Source organism: Bacillus rossius, chromosome 10, assembly GCF_032445375.1.
Source record: "Bacillus rossius redtenbacheri isolate Brsri chromosome 10, Brsri_v3, whole genome shotgun sequence".
Lineage (NCBI taxonomy): Eukaryota > Metazoa > Arthropoda > Insecta > Phasmatodea > Bacillidae > Bacillus > Bacillus rossius.
In genome coordinates this window covers 48,149,850-48,169,976 of record NC_086337.1, presented here as the reverse complement: position 1 = coordinate 48,169,976, position 20,127 = coordinate 48,149,850, and the positions used below count along the sequence as shown (strand labels likewise).

General features: G+C 37.6%; 1 protein-coding gene across 3 annotated transcripts in view; it reads left to right on the top strand.

Annotated features, from left to right (window-relative positions):
- LOC134536101 (AP-3 complex subunit delta-1) overlaps positions 1 to 19,000 on the top strand; it is a 63,554-nt gene extending 44,554 nt beyond the window's left edge. For 2 of the 3 annotated variants that reach the window (XM_063375652.1, XM_063375650.1), the window contains 11 exons: positions 53 to 227; positions 1,697 to 1,856; positions 2,621 to 2,704; positions 3,166 to 3,343; positions 5,994 to 6,159; positions 8,008 to 8,173; positions 11,590 to 11,807; positions 12,427 to 12,564; positions 15,084 to 15,221; positions 16,724 to 17,023; positions 17,793 to 19,000. In XM_063375652.1, coding sequence (XP_063231722.1) covers positions 53 to 227; positions 1,697 to 1,856; positions 2,621 to 2,704; positions 3,166 to 3,343; positions 5,994 to 6,159; positions 8,008 to 8,173; positions 11,590 to 11,807; positions 12,427 to 12,564; positions 15,084 to 15,221; positions 16,724 to 17,023; positions 17,793 to 17,891 — 1,822 coding nt within the window. In that variant the 3' untranslated portion in view covers positions 17,892 to 19,000. The remainder of the gene's footprint in view (positions 1 to 52; positions 228 to 1,696; positions 1,857 to 2,620; positions 2,705 to 3,165; positions 3,344 to 5,993; positions 6,160 to 8,007; positions 8,174 to 11,589; positions 11,808 to 12,426; positions 12,565 to 15,083; positions 15,222 to 16,723; positions 17,024 to 17,792) is intronic. The other variant, XM_063375651.1, reaches the window with a different exon arrangement.
- The last annotated feature ends 1,127 nt before the right edge of the window (positions 19,001 to 20,127 follow it).

Genomic DNA, 20,127 nt, shown 5'->3' with positions numbered 1-20,127 from the left:
CAGTTCCTGAACTTGTCTGTGCGCAGTGTGCCACTTGTTTGTCTGCACGCAGACTGGATCTGGATGCATGGATCAACGACCCGCCATCTGAGAGCTCCACCGAGGAAGACCAGGACTCCGGGAACGAGATCGCGGACATCTTCGTCAAATCGGACAGGATCTCAGATGGCTACTTCGGCACCAACAACCGCAAGGTCCCGGAGCTCACGGAGGAGGAAATGGAGAAGGTTTGTGGCAGCAGGTGGCTGGTTCGGTCTTTCAGATTTGAATTCATATCAGTAGGCTCGAGCAGGGCCGCAACTAAGGGGGGGCAAGCGGGGCATACGCCCCGGGCGCAAAGCTGTGGGGGCGCCGAAATCGCTTGCATTGTAATTCCTACTACAACTGATAACTGGTAAACAGGTTTTTAACTCGCATGCCAGGAATGTCTAATTTGATTTACAATATAAAGTGTCAACATATTTAATGAACAAGTCTAGTGATTATACGGACTACTTTATGGACATAGTGGGTTCATGAATGGAAGTTACAGTAGCACAGAAACTGTTATATGTATGTATGGAAAATGCTTAAATAGCACCATTTTTCCGTGGGAGGGCCCCCGGACCTCCCGGTTTATTGGTGTGGTATGTGCAAAAAAAAAGGGGGGGGGGGGGCGCATGAATCCATTCATGCCCTGGGTGCCAGAGACTCTAGTTGCTGCCCTGGGCTCGAGTACAAACGTTCAGCATCAGTTCATCATGGATTATTTGCTTAGGACAGCCAGTGTGATTGAGATGTCTGATCACTAGAGACAAAATTTTATGGTTTTATTTTTATTCCATTTTTGTTTTTAAAATATAAGATTTCGGTGTTGTTGTTATTTTTTATAAAGCAGTTTTGTACTTACTCACCCAACATAGTGGTAAAATTTTATGCTGCATTTTTACAATAAAATAATTTGTGTTAAGTTGGTTTTAAACAGGTACAGTCAGAACAATAAAATTAAATTACTGAGCCTTTGTGGTTTTAAAGTCATTTAGTAAGATGTGCTTAACAAAGCAAATGAAATGAATTTTTCTGACCCATGAACTTTGGCAGAATTTTTGTTCAGAAATAATAACAAGTCTTTGAATTTCAAACATTGAAAGATTACTTTTCTTATGATTTGAAATAAGGTTTGGTTAATTGCTACTTTATTCTATGATTTAACTTAAGACATGCTTATTACAATTTATTTCATGGTAACAGTGCATCATGAAATAGTGTAAATTTCATTATTTTGCTGAAATAAGGTTTAAAAAATATTTCAGTTTCATGTATTTTTAATATAATACTCATTTATGAATTGAAAGAATTTTTAAAAATTAAAAACAAGTAACAATGAGATCACCAGTTTCAAAAATTAAATTGGCGTATAAATGAAACCATACATTTTTTTCTTTACTGATTGTGGGAAATATCTGACTTCCTTGTGTGGAATAGGCATGCTCAAAGTTAAATGTGTGTCCACCTCACGAGTTATCATTTGTCTCCCCTCCGCCTGGCGTAAAGAGTGATGTCGGTGGTGGGTGTGTCCACCTCACGAGTGGCCTTTTGTCTCCCCTCCACCTGGCTGAAGAGTGATGTTGGCAGTGGGTGTGTCCGCCTCACGAGTGGTTTATTGTCTCCCCTCTGCCTGGCGTGAAGAGTGATGGCGGCGGTGGGTTTGTCGCAGCGGCGAGAGGCGCGCAAGCTCGAGCAGGCCAACAACCCGCACTACCTCAAGTCCTACCAGAACAACAAGTCCGGCTCCGGATTCAACAGCAACGGTCTGGACGATTACGCAGACATACCCGTGGCGGAGATCGATCTGCCCGTGGCCCTCAAGATACCAGGTCTGGATACCTCACTGTCCTGTACCAATTCCTGGTGGTTAAAGGCGTGTATTATCTTTTTAACTCATTCATGTAAAACAGTGTTAAACTTGTAGACTTAACAAGTGACTTAACTTCAATGACATAAAAAATTATCTGTTGCACATTTTTTGCACGTTAAGATGTCAAAGTAAAAAATTTCCAATTTTTCGTATGTTCAAGGATGTTAAGAAGTTTAAATATATTACAGAAATTAAACTTTACATTATTTCACATTTGTTATGGGTCGTATCCCAATTTTCTAGCATCCGAATCTCGAATTTGAACGCAAAAAGTGCCTCCCTCGAATTGGAATCTAGGTCCCAAGGGTAAAAGCTAAAATTATTTACAATAAATTTTAAGATATTAACTATGGTGTTAAAAAATTCTACCCTTTAATTGTTTGTTTCAACAACTAAATAAGTTTCCTGAATCAATACCTATCATATCTTTATTTACAATTTTAGCAAATAAAATTACAAAAAATCCTGTCAAACACAATAAGACTTCAGAATTTTCAGTGTTGTACATATCTTTTTTCCTCAGATACAAAATCTTTTGAATATTAAAGATTTGGTGGTATTTGAGAATTTGATAGGTCCAGCCGTAGTTACGTAGCTGCATAGTGAAGTTGGAATTTATTTTTCGGAGCAATTTTTTTAACGTGATTGTTTAAATCTTAATAGTTTTTTTAAAAATTTGGTTCTCTAGCTGCAGCTGTCTCATGGCTTTCTGGTTTGTGGCAGGTCTTGCCTCATCTGACAAATACTATAACTCTGAGTCCAACAAGAAGCACAAGAAAGTCAAGAAGAAGAAACGGGGCAAGAAAGGTAAACGTTTTGCATTGTATTGTCGTTATAAATGCAAACAAAAAATTAGTGTTCCGTATGATTACAATTTGTCCGCAAGTGGCTAAAGTTATGATGTTTAGCGCCACTCTTTACTCTGTGTGTCGCGGATAAACAAAATATCAAGATGGCATCCCACAATAACCGTTTTGTATTGTAAACTTTGTTTTGTGCATGTTTCCGAATGATTCAACCTTTTTTTTTTTCCCGCAAAAAAAAAGTTAATTTCACATAAAACGTCGTGATTCCGTTGTATTTCGTGAAAAATAATGGAACGCAGTATATTAACTTCTTGTCGCTACTAAGTAAGGTTATTTGTATTACACATCATGTGCAATTTTTTTTTTAAATTTTTGCGATTTTTTTATTAAAGAAATTTGACTTTCCCTCGTAGTGGATTACGACAAGCGAGGTGACATGCGACGTGGTTTGTGGTTGCGCAGGCAAGGTTGCGTCGAGCGAAGAGGACGAGGAGGAGATGGAGCCTAGCGTGGACATGGCTACCGTGGTCAACACGGACATCGGAGAGATGCCGGAGGGGGCCCAGCCCTCGGAGGGCGAGGACGACGACCTTCGCTCCGTCGACGACCCCCACAAGGCCCTCGACATCAACCTAGACGAGTGAGTGACATGTGCAGTCTCTTGAAAGTCCAGGTATTTAATAGCGGATACAGACCTGCCAACTCTCATGATTTTGGTGTGAGGCTCACAATTTTAAGGTCCATCTCACGCCCTCACGCCAAAATGGTGTTTCCTCACTGTTTTTTTTTTTTGTAAAAGTTACAAAACAAGTTTTTACGATAGCTTACAGTAACGAGTTTCCATCAATACTCGAGTCACGTAAAGGAAGCAATTTTGCGTTTTGTAGCGTGTGCCGTGCTGATTTTTCTATCTCGCATAGTGGAAGAGGAGATATTGTGAAACATGTCGCTACAAAAAAACACAACTAACACGTGAAGTGTATTGCTTCCAATAAAAAAATTAATTTTGCTGTGAACAGTGATAATAGTGTTACACGAGCAGAATGTTATTTTACATCTTTTTTAGTTGCGGCCCTGCATGATCACTGCACGACAGCGCTAAATTATGTTCAACTAAATTAAATCTGCAACCTATAATTTGTTGAAATAAATTTTGAAGCAGAGACCATGTAACACATGTACCTACAGGTATGTCACTTAAATTTAAAGATTCTCATTTGTTGTTTTTTATATCTAACCTGTAGAGCTGGGCCGATCACCTATTTTGCCGATCATGCCGATGCCGATCATCTGCTGCCGATCTTGCCGATCTTCTGAGCCGATTAGAGCCTTTCAAGTACCTCTGATTACACGTTGCTTTTGACGGATCACTATAAACGATGAAATATTCCCAGACAAAACTACTTTTCATTGACATGATTACTTAAAAATCACGACATCATAAATTTCACGGACTAGCGATTATACAGGTGAGCCCGGAAGGTCTTGTCAAGCTTCTCAGACACCAGCGTGCAGCTGGGTTAAGGCCAAGGTCATGTGACGTAACATCTCCCGAGGCTTACTGCACCTTGGCAGCACATGGATAAAAATAGTAAACTCCCCATTATTCGTGTTCATTGGGACCCGCCGATGCCCGGATAATTGAAATTCTGTAAAATAAATAAATAAATAAACCCGGACAATCGGTTAACGGTAAGGGCCGCCTTCGAATTGTTGTCTCGGCTTAAAAAAATACGGCACTGCCTAGCCAATAGTTCACGGTCATTTACAACAGCCGAAGAGAGAAAGATAAGATCGTGCTGACCTTGTACACATAAATTTTGGGTAGCTCCCCACCCCCCTCCACCCCTTCGACCAGCCGAATGCCAGCCAGACACGTCACTCGCCAGGCACCTGCCGTGCGTTGGCGGGCGGAAAGTAACACAGCAGCACGTGAAACAACATTCAAACAAAGGGGAGACGGGAAGCAGAAGTCAGGACATCCCCCTCAAGTTTAAAGAGTGACAAATGTGACAGCTGAAAGGGGTGGGGGGGCGACACAAAGAGTCGGTACAAACAGCGTTGCAGAGTTGGGCGGCTCACGCGATGGCTTGTAGTGTTTGCCGGCCGCCGGCCCGCGTGACGTTAATTTTAAGCGCTGACAACTTTAGCTTCTCTTTTTTTCTGCACTTTTAAATCGTCCCGGATTATCCGATTCCCGTATTAGCGCGTCACGGATTAACGAGGATCTACGGTGGGAAACAAAACTCTTCATCAACCAGGTTTTTATACAAAAGAAAGTTAAGCTCTATTTCCCGCTAAACAGTATAAGAATATTAATTTCGCTAAACAAAACTTTCAATAGGCCATATTTAGCGATAAAAAACTAAATAGATGAATTCCCGAAGAGTAGTTGTTTACTAACCACGAGACTACTAGCGCCATTAATCCGTACAAATTCCGTCGCGCGACGCGCGTCACTTTAATCTCTGGCGTCACATAACCAACCTAAACAACAGTCGCCATTCGCCATTCCGGTAATATTAACCGTAAATGGTAAACAAATACATAGTTTTAGGTTCGTAAATGATAAATAACTTTGCAAATAGTGTAATGGAAAATTATTTTACCGAAAGTACCGTAAATATACGTGAAAATTGATACGTAGGTATGTAACTGTTCAATGTTTATAAAACTTACGGTATTTGTTTACTTTATTGGTATACTTTTTTCGTGTGTGGTTAGTTTTAAATTATTAAATCATACTATTTTTGATGAATAATGCAATTTTCTTCCCGAAAAGTACCGTAAACAAACATGGAAAGTTGTTAGGTGTAGGTAATTTTTCAATGTTATAAGTTTGCAGTAGGAGACCAATGATCGGCTAAAATAATCGGCTACGTTTTGCCGATCATTATGATCGGCAAAATTAACAAAATCGGCCGATTATTACGATCGGGGATCGGCATCGGCCCAGCTCTACTAACCTGTATTTATGGGCCTGAAAGTTTTTATCGAGGACCTCATGATTTTTTAAATTTGAATGTTGGCAGGTCTGTGGATAATTTGGTTGGGTGTTTGAGTTTTATTTCTCTTCTTCATTCCGTTCTTACTTATATTCTACTTTTTTTTTTTCCTTTTTTTTTTCTCTTATTTGTCCAGAAGAAGAAGAAGTATTAATACGTGGAATTTTCAAAAGATGAAAATTTTTGTGAACATTTCACTCAAGGGTTCGCAAGCTCAGGGCTTGTTGTGTGTAGGATTCAAGGTCGGTGGTGACCTCACACAGAGGGTTGTTTGCCGTCTCGCAGGCCCCTGAGGGATGAAGAGAAGCTGCCCGTGCCGGCCCACAGAGTGCCGGAGGCTGTGCCCCTGGAGAAGAAGCAGTCCAAGAAGCACAAGCAGAAGGACAAGAAGAGCAAGGAACATCGCAAGCATGCTCACAAGCAGCAGCAGCGGGAGGAGGCTCAGAAGAAGGTTTGGCTACACTTACGGAATTGACCGGAATAAGCAGCGCACTCGAATAAGCCTCGTGCCCTTAATATTTTGATTGTAAAAAAAAAAAAATTTTTTTTTGTTAAGAATAAGCTGCTTACCAAACTTTTGAAAACAAAACTAGGAACGATACTGTAAAGTACCTACTCTCTGAAGCTATTCTTTAATTTGATTGATAATAGAGAAATTGAACTGTTAATTTGTTGAATGGACTTGTGATAACAGCTGCCTCATGTTTTGCATAAAGTTAAATTGTGTAACATGTTATGTATTTATTTATCATTGTTATATGCCCACCATCAATTGGAAAACTTTGAGGCGGGCAAACAAAAAAAAAAACTGGCAAAAATACACTTCATACAAAAAAATAATAAAAATGACAAACTAGCCTTGCATGCAGGTGGGCGCTATGTAAGAATTTTTAAAAATATTTTTTCTCAAACTTTGGCTATTCAAATTCAATATTCGTGTTGGAATGCTTCAAACTAGAAAACTGATATTTGCACAGGCCTTGTTTTAAGAATATCTGTAAAATATATATAGCATTTCCGGTACTAACATCTGCCAATTTATTTCTTTCAACACATTTTATTCTAAAAATATCAAGTTCTAGTATGTAAATGTAGCAATCTTCCCAGAGAAATCCTTTATGTAAATACTAGGTCTCTATTTTCAAATACAGACAATAAAGAATTTTTATGAATTTTTTGAAGTACCTCTAACGTCTCTGACAAAAATGACCAAACTAAATGCTATGTTACAAAGATTATCAACTAAATAAATTGGGAAAATGCTGAAGTAGCACATTCAATCTATTTTCACCTCTCAAATAAATGTTTCTTGTAATCCACCATTAAAAAAAAAAAAAAAAAAAAAACACACTACAACAACAACAAGTTTTAAATAAGCAGTGCTCTTTTACAACACACATTTAACAAAAACTGTATGTGGTTTATTTGGGTGAATACAGTACTTTGATACACTTTGAGGCTCTGTGTTATAGGTAGAGACAAGATTTTATGGTTTTATTTTCAGTCCAATTTCGTTTATAGTGTCAGTGTTAATTTTTTTTATTTTTATAAAAGCTGTTTTGTAATACTTTCTCCACCAAAAAGTGGTAAAATTTATATGCTGCATTTTTAATATAAACTAATTTGTAATTAATTGGTCTAAAACAGATAAATTCAGAACAATAGAAATAAATTAACAAACTTTTTTATTTTAAAAGTGATTCACTAAGAGCTATACAATAAAAAAATTTAAATTAATTTTTCTTATCCATGTACTTTGGAACAATTTTTTTGTCAGAAGAAAATTACATTCCTTGAATTTCAAACATTGAAAGATTACTTTATGATTTGGATTAAGTTAGATTTTTTTTTTTTAATTTAAAAGAATTACTTAATTCAACTTTCTTTTCGCGGTTTTGCGGTGTTTTGGTGTGTTTTTTTCCGGTTTTATTGCAATTCACCATAAAATCTTGTCCATAGTTATAGGTAGTATTGAGTCCCAGTCTAAACATGTGATGTTATTTGATGTAATCTAGTACAGACAAGTTTGAGTAAAATAAAATAAAAATACATTTTTATTTGTAGATGTTAATTTTTTTTTTGCACCATCTTAATGTGACATTTTGTTAAATTAAAGTTTTATACACAATTATTACTACCTATTTGGTTTCATTGTTTCAACTAAATTTTTAGTTTTATAGCTGTTTGTTTTGAAAAGGTTTAGATTCTTCGCAAAATTTAAACATGAGCAAACGGTAGCTGGTGGCGTAGTGTTGCTGCTGGACCCAAGTTGTGGTGACGCAGAATGCTCTTGTTACAGGCCGAGGACATAGACTTGTGGCTGTGCCAAGACCAGTCGGAGTACCAGGAAGTGACGTCGGACGGAGAGCGTCCGAGCGCAGTCGGGGCCGAGATCGCCGCGAACGATGACGACGATGCCGCCGCCGTCAAGAAGAGCAAGAAGGACAAGAAGAAGTCCAAAGACAGTAAGTCGACCCACATTCACGGAAGCGAAGAGCGCGCTCCTATTATCCGCGTTCTTGCAGCCCAGCCCCATCTTCCATGTCGCGACGTCGTGCTAGGTCAATACATACTTGATACAGAAAATACAAGGAAGTAATGGTTTTAACTTTTCTGTCTTCGTATTACAAAGTTTACCGTCATCACCATTTGAAATCTGAGCTGAATTTGTAATCTCGGGAACCATTTACAGCATCTCATTTGCTTACTAATTGTGGCTCCTAGGAATATTTGAATAGTTAACCGTGTTTTATCGCATAATAATCGCACATGCATTATTGTGGTACCGTTATTTTAGGGCATCAAAATTTGTAAAACAAATATTCTCGCATAAACGTCGCATGATTTTTTTGGTCCCACTGTTAGATTCCGAGTGCTTTGGGTAGGTAGTAAATATGATAGGACAAAACACCATCCAACAGCAATCTGTTTTCACTTTGCTGTCAGGCAGTTTGGCAGTTATATGGGAAAATACAGCAATTACAATATTTGTTAATGATGTACCTGCACAATATGGTCAAATGGTTTGGTTCCACTATTTTCTCAATAGTATATACATTATTTTTTCCTTGTAAGATGTTGCCCATTAACATCTTTTCCCATATAAAATTATGTATTTGGAAGTTGATATCTATTTATCATTCGCATATTACCGCTTCATTATTTAACATAAATACGAAGTTGTCTGAAGTGTAAATTTTCTTTTCAAACATTATAACCTTGGTCTGTTCATCTTCGTCGCCTCTGTGTACCACTTACATAAATTTATCCAGCGCTGTTTGGCTTCATTCATGTTTGGTTATGTTGATTCCCAGTAGAGTGTGTGCACGTAGTCGAATATCGACATCTTGCCGATTGCATGCAATGCAAACGCTCTGTCGAGTTTAATAGCCTGCACTTTTACATGGTGTGTACTATGATGATGATAGTTATGCTTTAGTTCAGGCTCACATTCATGTCACGGTTTTCGTTTTTATATTTAAAGTAGAATAAAATATGTTTTTTGTTGCATGACTTACAAATTTAAATGGTTTGGTGTGCTTTTGTATAATCTACTTTTTAAATAAACGTACATTTCATTAATAGGTTTTGTTTTTATGACTAACTTTACCTAAAAAAAGTTGCTTTTTTCGCATAAAAATCGCACCTTTACTTTTGAAACTTGGTTTTAGTGTAAAATGTGTGACAATTATGCAATTAATCACAGTAGTTTTTGAGCGTTGAGAAATTTCATATAGTTATGAATACAGATAAAAAAAATGTTTGAAGTTTAAATATAAAGTGGCCTGTGGTGTAGTGGTCAGGTGACTCTTTTCACCAAGTCAGAAGTTCAAATTTTTGTCAGTCCTACTTAACAGTAGACACCTGCGAGTACTCGAAATTCGAGTTTCGAGTCGAGTTTTTTAGTAATACTCGAACTCGAGCTCGTGGCTTTTCAACAACTCGAAATTCGAGCGAGCTTTTCTTGCACTGTACCTATAGAAAAAAAACTCTCATTATATCGGAATAAAAGTCTTACAACACTATTATCCTTTACTTTATAATGTAACATGATCGACCGTATACATGAACACATCATTTTTACGTACCCGGGATTTACGAATTTCCGTGATTAATTTTTTTTACTTCTATAATTTTCCGCATAGCATTAATGTATCACTTTCCTCCTTTATGCGGAAGTATTTCCCGCCTTATGTGGAAACATTTCCCGCATTTTACTGTAAAAAGCATTTAAATTGTCCGGGGTCTCATCATTTACACCATTAAATGTGTGATATAAAGTCCCGTTTAACATTTTTATGAAAATTCCTGCCAGTAATGGCGCACGTAAATATAAATATGAAGAAAATACAAATGAACAACAACTTACGAAGAAATATGGATGATGTACCATAACTACAGTACAATTCCAATAGTTATCTTAAGATAATTACCATAAAAAGAACTAAAGATTCTTTGTAGATACCATAACTACTGCAGAAGCATGATAGTTACCACATTTGCACTATAGTTGCCGTAATAACCGAGATGTGTATTTACCGTGATGGTAATGTATTTATTTAGGACATATTAAAATTAAAGAACATTATTGAAAAAAAAAGGATGTTAAATCTTGATATGTACGGTTGGCACATGTTGCTAAGAAATAATGTGATCTGAAAGAATGTAGTACTATTACGAAAAGTGAAAAGGGTACTCGTGGATTTTTAGGTTATGGCAGTCTCTTTCGTTTTTCAGTAATATCGGTCGAAAATTAACAAGAGTATTGGAAGTTGGCAGAAATGCCGATTCAACTAAATATTGGCAAAATCAGCTTCTTCAGTACAGCTCTACATTTGATGACATGAGTAAACATATTTCAGACTACAGGACATTGAAAAAGACTTTAATTTCCATGTAGGTTTATTGTGCGTAAGTTTTTTTTGCAAGTGTAAATTGAATTAAGTAAAATGCTTCTATTTTTATTACTTTAAATTGATTAAACTTAATGACAAGTTACAGATATTTGACACTAATTTTGAGGTTAAACAATTTGGTAAATATGTAGAGTAACGGTATATGCGAAAAAAAAATGCTAAAAATCTGAAAATACTTTTATTCTATGCTCTTTCACTTCCTCTTTTCAAATCAACCGGCGGAGATAAGAAATTCCAAATACTTTAGGAATATCGAATTTTTTAATTTAGTAGGCTAACAATGATAATGGTTTCTTTTTTTATTTCCATATTTTTCTCAAAAGTTCTCACATTTTATTACTCCATCACAGTAAATTTATGTGCAATAAACTTAAAAAAAAAACTCGAACTCGACTCGATACTCGCGAGTATTTTAGCAAACTCGCTCGAGCTCGACTCGAAGTGAAAATCTTCTGCTCGCAGACGCCTACTTAACAGCAATTTTTTTCCCCACATTTATTGAGGCTATAAAAGTGATATAAAGTCTCAGTTCTGTATCAACTGGATGTAGTGTTGTAACTACTCGCCTCAAGTGAACGATTTCTTCCTTGGTTTTGTACCATGAGTTGCAAGGGACCATGGGTTTTTAGTTTTTAATACACGCAAGCATACACACACGCATGCACATGCGCGTGCACATGCATCAAACACAACCTCCTCCCTTTTTTTTAATAACCTTCTTACCTCTCAATTATCTGATTATTTTCATGTTGATCGGGACCCACCAATGCCTGGATAATCGAAAGCCTGTAAAATAACTCTGATAATCCGGTTTTTTGATACTGTTGGCGAGAATAAAGAGTAGTTTTTTTTTTTTTTAAATTGAATTGAGTTGGAATGATAAATTACTGGTTTTGACTTGAGAAATGTCTAACATCGGCACAGGTCCGAGTGATGCGTGTGTGCGTGTGTGCGTGTGCGTGCAGAGGAGAAGAAGCAGAAGAAGGAGAAGGAGCGGGAGAAGAGGAAGCAGGTGGAGGCGGCGGCCAAGGACGGCTACGAGGAGGCGGCCGGCATATCCACGCCTTCCAAGGAGGTGATCGGCGAGGGACTGCTGGACGGGACGCCCGCCCCCGGGGGCCCCTCGCAGCCCAGCGCGGCGGCCACGTACGCGCGGCTGGCCGGGGACAAGACGCTGGAGCTGGTGAGGGCAACGCCGTCCGTCCGTCCCCGTCGCGATCAGTCCAGTCAGTTTTGTTTTATCTACACGTGGTGAAAACTAAGACCACCTCACATTCAAGGGGTGGAAACCGAAAGAAGCCATTTTGGTTTCAAAAGTTTTTATGCCTTAACATTTTTTTTTTTATTTCTTGATAAAGAAAATTCACCTGCCTTAAAGAAGATGGTTCAACTATTGAATCTTAGCAATTAGCCAATCACTAATATGTATGTATTTTCAAAAGTCTGCAGTTTTTTTTTTTCGTGTGTGTTTATTTTTGACTATGTATATGAAACTGTTAGTGTCTCTATTTTTATCTTTTTGATTTAAGTATGTGTGTGTATTGCCCTTGTTGCTTTAAAGAAGCTGATTCAACCATTGAAAATTAGTGATAAGTCAATCACAGATATTTTCAAAAGTCTGTAATTTTTCTTTTTTTTTTTTTTTTTGTGTACCCGTAACTACATATACTAACCTTTTAAGTATTGTTATATTTTTTGTTTGAAGTTTGTACAAACTGAGATCTTGGGAACTTTAAACCCTGCGCGATATGTTAAGCTGGATGTGCGCACAACCTCGCGAAAGACTTTTCTCTGTTGACCAGATGTTCGAGCCCAGGTTGCTGCCCCTGGAAACAGATCAGATTGTGATATCCGTCTACATCTCCAACCTGAGCACTTCGCTGGTGAAGGAGCTGGACTTCATGGTGTCTGACACTCCGACGGTGAAGCTCGTCCGAGGGGTGAGTGGCATCACTGAACAGCCCATAATGCATGTGTGCAATCCTGGAATGAATATGAGTGGAAGGAAAATCTTTGGAACTACAAAATCTGTGATGGACATATTTGTAAATACTACCGTATTGGTCCGAATATAAGGCGACCATTTTTACATAAACGAAAGATGCAAAAATTGGAAGTCGCCTTATTTTCGCACCCAAGACGTCAGAACCGCAAACATTAGTTCCAAGCTGAAAGCTACAGTAGAAACATTGTTTAACAAAACGTTCACAATTTTTTATATTAAAACTTTGTTACCTCACACGGGGAAAAACGATAAATCCACCTAATATTGCAGTAATTCACAATTGTTTGAAGTTGAAAATTAAAATATTTGTTCTTGAGTAAAAACGTGAATGTTGAAGCATCTCAAAATGGCAACCTTTTATTTCACAATTCATATTTGTACTTTGTGTACAATCGCGTGTTAACATTTACGGTAATTTATCTTCAGATTTTTAACGGAAATATTTGTACTAAAATATCAAAGTTATTTTCAGAACGATTTTTACGTTTACAAACATTTCAGATGTAATGTTTGGAAATTCACGGCTGCCAACTGTCTTTCCACAATATTTCTTTGTTGTAAAACGAACATTGCCGAACACGCACGAAGACGCCATATTAACAGGAATTTGGTACGTTGCTTCAAAAGCTATTTTAATAATACACTCTTTATTTATGTAAAAACCTTTCATAATTATAATAGATTATTCTTTCAAATTCATAGAACAGACTCTCTCTGTCAGAGAGTAATATGGACAAATATACGCGGTCACGTAACCGAGTTATTCATGGCCGTATGCTTCATCATGTCTGCTAGCCACTTGTTTTGTTCCGGCAAGATGCATTCTTTGTTTGCTTTTTTTACGTTTAACACACTACTAAATAGTAATACGCCTTGTTCTGTGGTAATACGTAGCTTAAGTCAAACGGAAAGTTAAATGCTGTATTTTAAGAGTGATTAATAGCCATTGTAAAAATTTTAAATTCGTAGATACAGTAAACTGTGAAAAATGAACAATCACACAATCACACATCGGTGGAACGGCGGGGAACGAGCTCTAGACAAATAAACAGCTCTGAAGATGACAATTATGCAGCTTCATTAGAGTAAACATACGAAAAAATTTCTAATGTAATACTTAAAAATGTAAATATTTTCTAATTGTTTTCTTTTGACTTTTAGGGTAGGCCATTCAAACTTATTTTAAATAAGTAATGTGATAAATATAAATTAATTGTTATACATAAATGCAAAAACGATTTATCAACACAAAATGTATGTCTAATGAATTTTCACATTAATTTCTACCAAAAATTATTTTTACATTTGTTTGGCCTCCTGAAACTGCAGGTCGCCTTATATTCGGGGTCGCCTTATATTCGGGCCAATACGGTAATACAAATCTACTTCTAAAGATGATTTTCTATAAATACGAATGTGAAAATTCAGTGGAACCTCTCAGTTATGAGTATGAGATAATACGAAACCTTCAAAGGTATGACAGTTTTTTAACGTTGTATCGTCATTTTTTGACTATGTAAATCATACCGCACGGAACCATGTAAAACTATTTTTTTTTTTTTTTTTTTTTTTTTTTTAAATATGACTTAAACTATGAGAATTTTTAAAAATATATTTTTCTCAAACTTTGGCTATTCAAATTCAATATTCTTATTATTGGAATTTGATTCAAACTAGAAAACTCATTATTTGCACAGGCCTAATTTTAAGAATCATAGATTTTTTTTTATTCTTACTAGCTAAACCCCCTTTTTTTCTTCCTGGTATTCTCTTTTTTCACTCAAAGCTTATGTTATAACCACTAATTAAATTTACTAGGGCTGGGCCGACACCGATCACTGATCACAATAATCGGCCAATTTTAACACATTGGCATCGGTACCGATCTGCAATTTATTTACCGATCACCAAACGCCGATCATTACATACTAAATCAAAATTAATAAATACTGAATTAAGCTTAAAAATGCAAAGTTGTACCTTTCAAATTTACTTACAAAATAACTAAATAAGGTAGGCCTACAATCAGGGATATCAACAAAAACACGAATTTACAGTATTAATTTGAATATGGGTATTTTTAAAACTTGCCTAACCATTATTTTACGGAGTTTTTAATAATTCACAATAAAAACATTTATGAAATAATACTAATTTTAACTTACTTCTATTGCGCTTACGAAACCACAGCCATAGATTATTGTGTTGATTTTTAGATTTTTATTATTAACATCAAACAAGCAATATAATATTCTTAATTTGTCTGATCGGCAATGATCGGCGCCGGTCATCGGCGCAAATGATCGGTATCAGAATGATCAGCAAATTTAGTGATCGGCCCAGCCCTAAAATTTAGTAGTGGTGTTTTTGAAACTCCAGTGTAACTGTGTTGCATCTCGCTTGTGGAACGCGGAGAGTCGTCGAGGAGAGCTGGGCCACGACGGTGCGTTGCAGGGCAGCGACAGCGAGTGCGGCGTGAAGCTGCCCTTCCACCTGGCCCCGCGGGCGTCCAGCGAGGCGCAGTTCGCCTTCCAGGTCCTCGACGTGACCTTCCCGCAGAAGCTGCGCGGCACGCTCACCTACATGGTCGAGGTGAGCGATCAGCAGACATGGTCGAGGTGAGCGATCAGCAGAGAGAACCTCGTGTGCACGCCAATCTACAGTACCACCTCAGTTTGGCATATACCCTGGATTTACGAATTCTTGTATTTACTTGACCATCATTTTTACTAAAGTATTAATTAGGGGTGCACAAGTACTTGAAATTTCCGAGTTGAGTCGAGTTCCAAGTACTCGACTCAACCCTAATTTTTAAACTCAAAAAATTCTTGTAGTTAACCATTTGGTCTTGGGAAATAATAAGACATTCGCGTAACCTCAGCAATACAGACCTGGGATATACAAGGATTATAGTATGCCTAGTAATTGTGAAGTTCTTTCAATGCAGTTCAGTAGGAAACGTGATTATTTGATGTAGAACTGATTAAAAAGGTGTTTGTTACAATTTAAATACTTCAGCATGCAACACTTATAGTATTCTCCTGCCATTTCATTATTATTAAAAATGAAATAATTAAGTATTGAACATGATATAGGTACCTGAAAAAAATGTTTAGAATTTGCCAAACTGATCGATGATTTTACATGCAGCTTCAGGTGAACCATAGAAGCCAACAATATTTAAATTTTGTCTTTTCATTGTTTCATCCTGAATTTAACATATTTATGTAATCTGGTTCAAGTGACTCAGAACAATAACCACACTACATGTTGGTTTAACTTAGAGCCTGTTGGCAATGAAACGAACAAATAAAAATAGTCAGTAATACAAGTACCCGCGTGCTGGTAATTGTAGACCAATACACGTTTTAAGTAGTGATGTGACGTTCCAGGTTCTCGTTTCCGCTGGTTCTTAGCAAATTAATCAGCACCGAGACTCTTAAATGTGATCCCAGCATCAGGAAAAGCATAACAGCTAAACCTTGTCCGGATGAAAATACAGTAGACATAAAACGATGTGGTCTACTGCCGTGACCAACATACACACGCGCAGGCACTTTAAGCCACGTGTACTACTGTTGCAGCCCTACATCATTTATAACTCGACCAACATATCATGTGTTAATATACTTTTTTTTAATAGACCTCTGTTAACTTGGTGGTTACATCCCTTACCTATTATAATACATAACTTGCAATTGCTTTGGTGTGTGGCTACTGCAGAATTAGTTTTTATTATATTTTAACTTACTTAAACTCTTGTAAACAAATATTTACATTATTCTCAAGCGATTTTTAATGGTGTGCCTAAATTATAAACTGAACCAAGTATAGAAAAACAGAAAAAATATCTACTTTTCGTGTATGGCAGAAGTTACAGGACTCAAATTAGACAAATAAACACAGTGTGGACCAAACAGAAAAAAATTTGAGTAACAGACACAAAAAAATTGATAATGATTTTGGAGTGGGACAGATGATTTTTATTACCTGATAGGATTATAACGGCACAGTAAGTGTTGAGAGGGAAACAGCCTGCCGCTGTTCAGGGCGCGACCCGCGGACTGACGGAGACGGAGGCCGGTTGGTTGCAGACGTGCGACGGGGTGTCGACCCACGAGAAGCTGGACTTCTGGCTGCCGCTGGCGGTGTCGAGCTTCCTGGTGGGGCGGCTGCCCCAGAGGGACACCGTGGCGGAGCTGCTGGCCGGCGGGCAGCTGGCGTGCCGCTCCTCGCTGCAGCTGGGCGCGGCGGCCGAGGGGGAGGGGGGCTTCTCGCGTCTGCTGGCCCGCGTCTGCCTGCAGTGTCGCCTCGTGCTGGTGGAGCAGCAGGACTGCACGGCGTCCCTGTACAGCCGCTCCCTGCGGGACCACCACGTCTGCCTGCTCGTCAAGGTTCGCTCCCTTACGCTGCTGGTGGCTTTCGGTTCATCGGCAATGAAACGGAACAAGTAAAAGTAGTCTCAGTAATACGAGTACCTGCGTGCTGGTAATTGTAGACCGATATACATTTTAAGTAGTGATGTTGTCACGGGTTTTACTAAGGACATAGGAAAACCCTAACAAGGAAGAAAAGGGACGTTTGCGGGTGGTTATGAAATTAGTTGCCAAGTTAAATTTGATCCAATGACAATTTATTGACAAACTTAATAACACCAAAAGGAATTGCATTGATTCTCAAACTGACACAACACTTAAACAAGTCGGGTTCTCGTGGAGACGAACTGCTGATGCAAGTTCGCTCTAGAACACAAAACGTACGAATTAACGCCAAGTGATCGATTCCAGAACAATTAAAACAAAACTAAACAATACCCTTAATTAATACCCTTAATTAATATATTATAGTTTTTTTTAACAGTATATTGAGTTATTTATCGACTTGAATGCCTTATGTTAGATACCTAAGTGTATATTGACTAGAATGTTAGATAAGTGATTTCAACTAAAATTCTACATATGCTTAACTCATATTTCCTGTTTCAATATGATAATGTGTTTGAAATTTAACTTTTGAGCCTTAAAATAGTTCTTAAAAAAATCCTTGAAAATACAAAACCACGGTGTGGTGAATGTTTGTTTGCTTGTGATGAGATGAGGTAGCATGCAACTGGGTTCGGTGCAGAAACGCATGCAATTACGGTGATGGTATGTTTATTGGCAGCAGTCTGCGGGACAGCTGTCGGTGGAGGGGAAGAGCAACAGCGAGCCGCTCCTCAACAGCATCCTGTCCGAGATCAAGGGCGTGCTCTCGGCCCCATAATGCAGCTGCCTCCCTGCAACAGTCCCGTCCCGCCTGTCTCGCCATCGCAGCCGCGCGAGAACGTCAACTATTGTGTAGAGGTTATTTTTATAACTTGGTTCACAAATAACCAGAGTAACGAGGTTTTTTTTTTTCTTGTGGAAGTTACTGTATCCTTGTTTCTGTTGTGCGATACTTCATTTGTGTCGGCCTCGCAATGGGCGGCACCGTTCAAGCCTGCGGTTTAGCTTGCAAACGGCACCCGTGAACTTCGTCGTCGGGAGGGTGGTTCTCTTGAAGCTGTGTGTGTGGAAAATGTATTGCTTACGTTCCTCGTTTGAGTTTCTAAGCGACTCGAGAGAAGTTGCTGTTCCCCCAAGTCAGTGGGCTGTTATAAGTTTAAGTTCTAAGTGCTAAGTGGTGCTCGTGAGCTAGCAAGTGCAATTAATGTTGATGGGTCACTAACCTGAGTTTACCAATTACGTGCAAGCACGTTTAAGATACTGTAATCGGTTGGCAGTTTTGGGAGTCATACAACAAAACTAATGTTTGATAATTTAATTCTGTCAAATGTGAATGTGCATCATAGTACGGTGTAATGAAATTTTATTTACATGGTATATTGAAAAAATAAGATCCTGTAATGCATTACATGTTTTTAAGCAGAAGAATTTTGCCACACAACTCAACCTTTCTAACATTGTTTTTAAAATTTATGTATATATTTATTTTTATTAATTTCTTGAAAGTGTACAGGGAAAAGTAAAGCACTTTCTGATTTTGCGCCTTAACTTTTATACTACCTAACTTACCAGTATATGAATAAATTGTATAACTAATTCATTCCATATATCAACTGCTAGTCTCGTAAAAGAACTCTGCCACAGGTATTGTTGATTCAGTGAATTTCCAAGATTAGTAAATGTACATATTTGGGGAGTTAGGTCAGCCTGTTATGATAACAGCTTAGTCCATTTATTACTCTCAGGGGCATGATTATACATTTTACTTTATAACACACAATGTTCATTCCATTTTGGGTTTGAAAAACTTGACTTCATAAATGTGTACTGTGTTTATTCTTTTTTCCACTATTCCTTTGTTTCAAATAAATTTAAAAAAAAAAAATATGTTTCTAAGTGTTATGTAGAGTTCCACCAGTATAAATATGTTAACATTTTTCAGAAATACATACTTTATTTCTTTAAAATTAAATATTATGCATTGCCTTGTTATTTTTTTTTAGGAACCATTATTCTTTTGGTATATTTTTGTAGTTTTTAATTTATTTATATATTTATATAAATACCTATATTTTAAGGGTGCACCAGTACCATATTTTAATTTTGAGTTGAGTAGTGAAAAAAAATTAGTATTTTTGAGTCAAGTAGTCATTAAAAAAAATGGCTCAACTACCAGGAAATAGCACAAAAGTACACACTGCACTTTTATCACATGATGGTTTTACAATTACTACCATAGCGCTAACTTCATAATAGCCTATAGTCCATACTTACAGTATGTACAAAAGAATTTCACTACTGTAATTTTCCATTTAATTTAGTTATTAAAATTTTCTACCAAAAATTTTTAACCATCTGTATTTACCTGCAGGGTTGCCTTTTCGTATGGATTGCACTCTTAATTTGGGGGAAAAAAATTAACATTTTCATTTTAAGGGTTGCCCCTGCATATAGGTCGCAGCACCATATATCTGCCTTCACTAGAGTTGTGGATACAAGTGAGGTGTTCCTTGTCTTAGCTTATTGGCATGTAATATTGACTCTTCTTTTGTCTGTTTATTACGGGAGGGTGTTACGCCCCCTCCCCCCCCCCCCCCCCAATCACCATATTTCCTAACAAGACAAAGGAGAAGACTGCTATTTTGTATACCCTTGTTTCCCTTTCTCCATTGTATTTTAATTTTTTTTACCCACCCCTTTCCCTCGTAGAGAGAAGATGCGACAAGCTACTCTCTTAGTCAGTTCCGACTATAAAAACTAGCACGCAGTTTACCTGAGGCTGGAGGAATATAAAAGGTGCTCTTATAAACAACAGCGATGGCTGCAAATTTTTCACGGTATGTTCAGTTGAAAGCGTGGGAGAGTTCATTCAAAAACGATAAAAGATTGGGCACAGTTGCGTCATGAACACCTATCAAGATGGACACGTTAATTGTGATGGGTGCCAGTTCACGGGACATTTACAAAGGAGAGAGGGAGGGAATACCGTCAGCACTGCCACATGGCCTCACGCA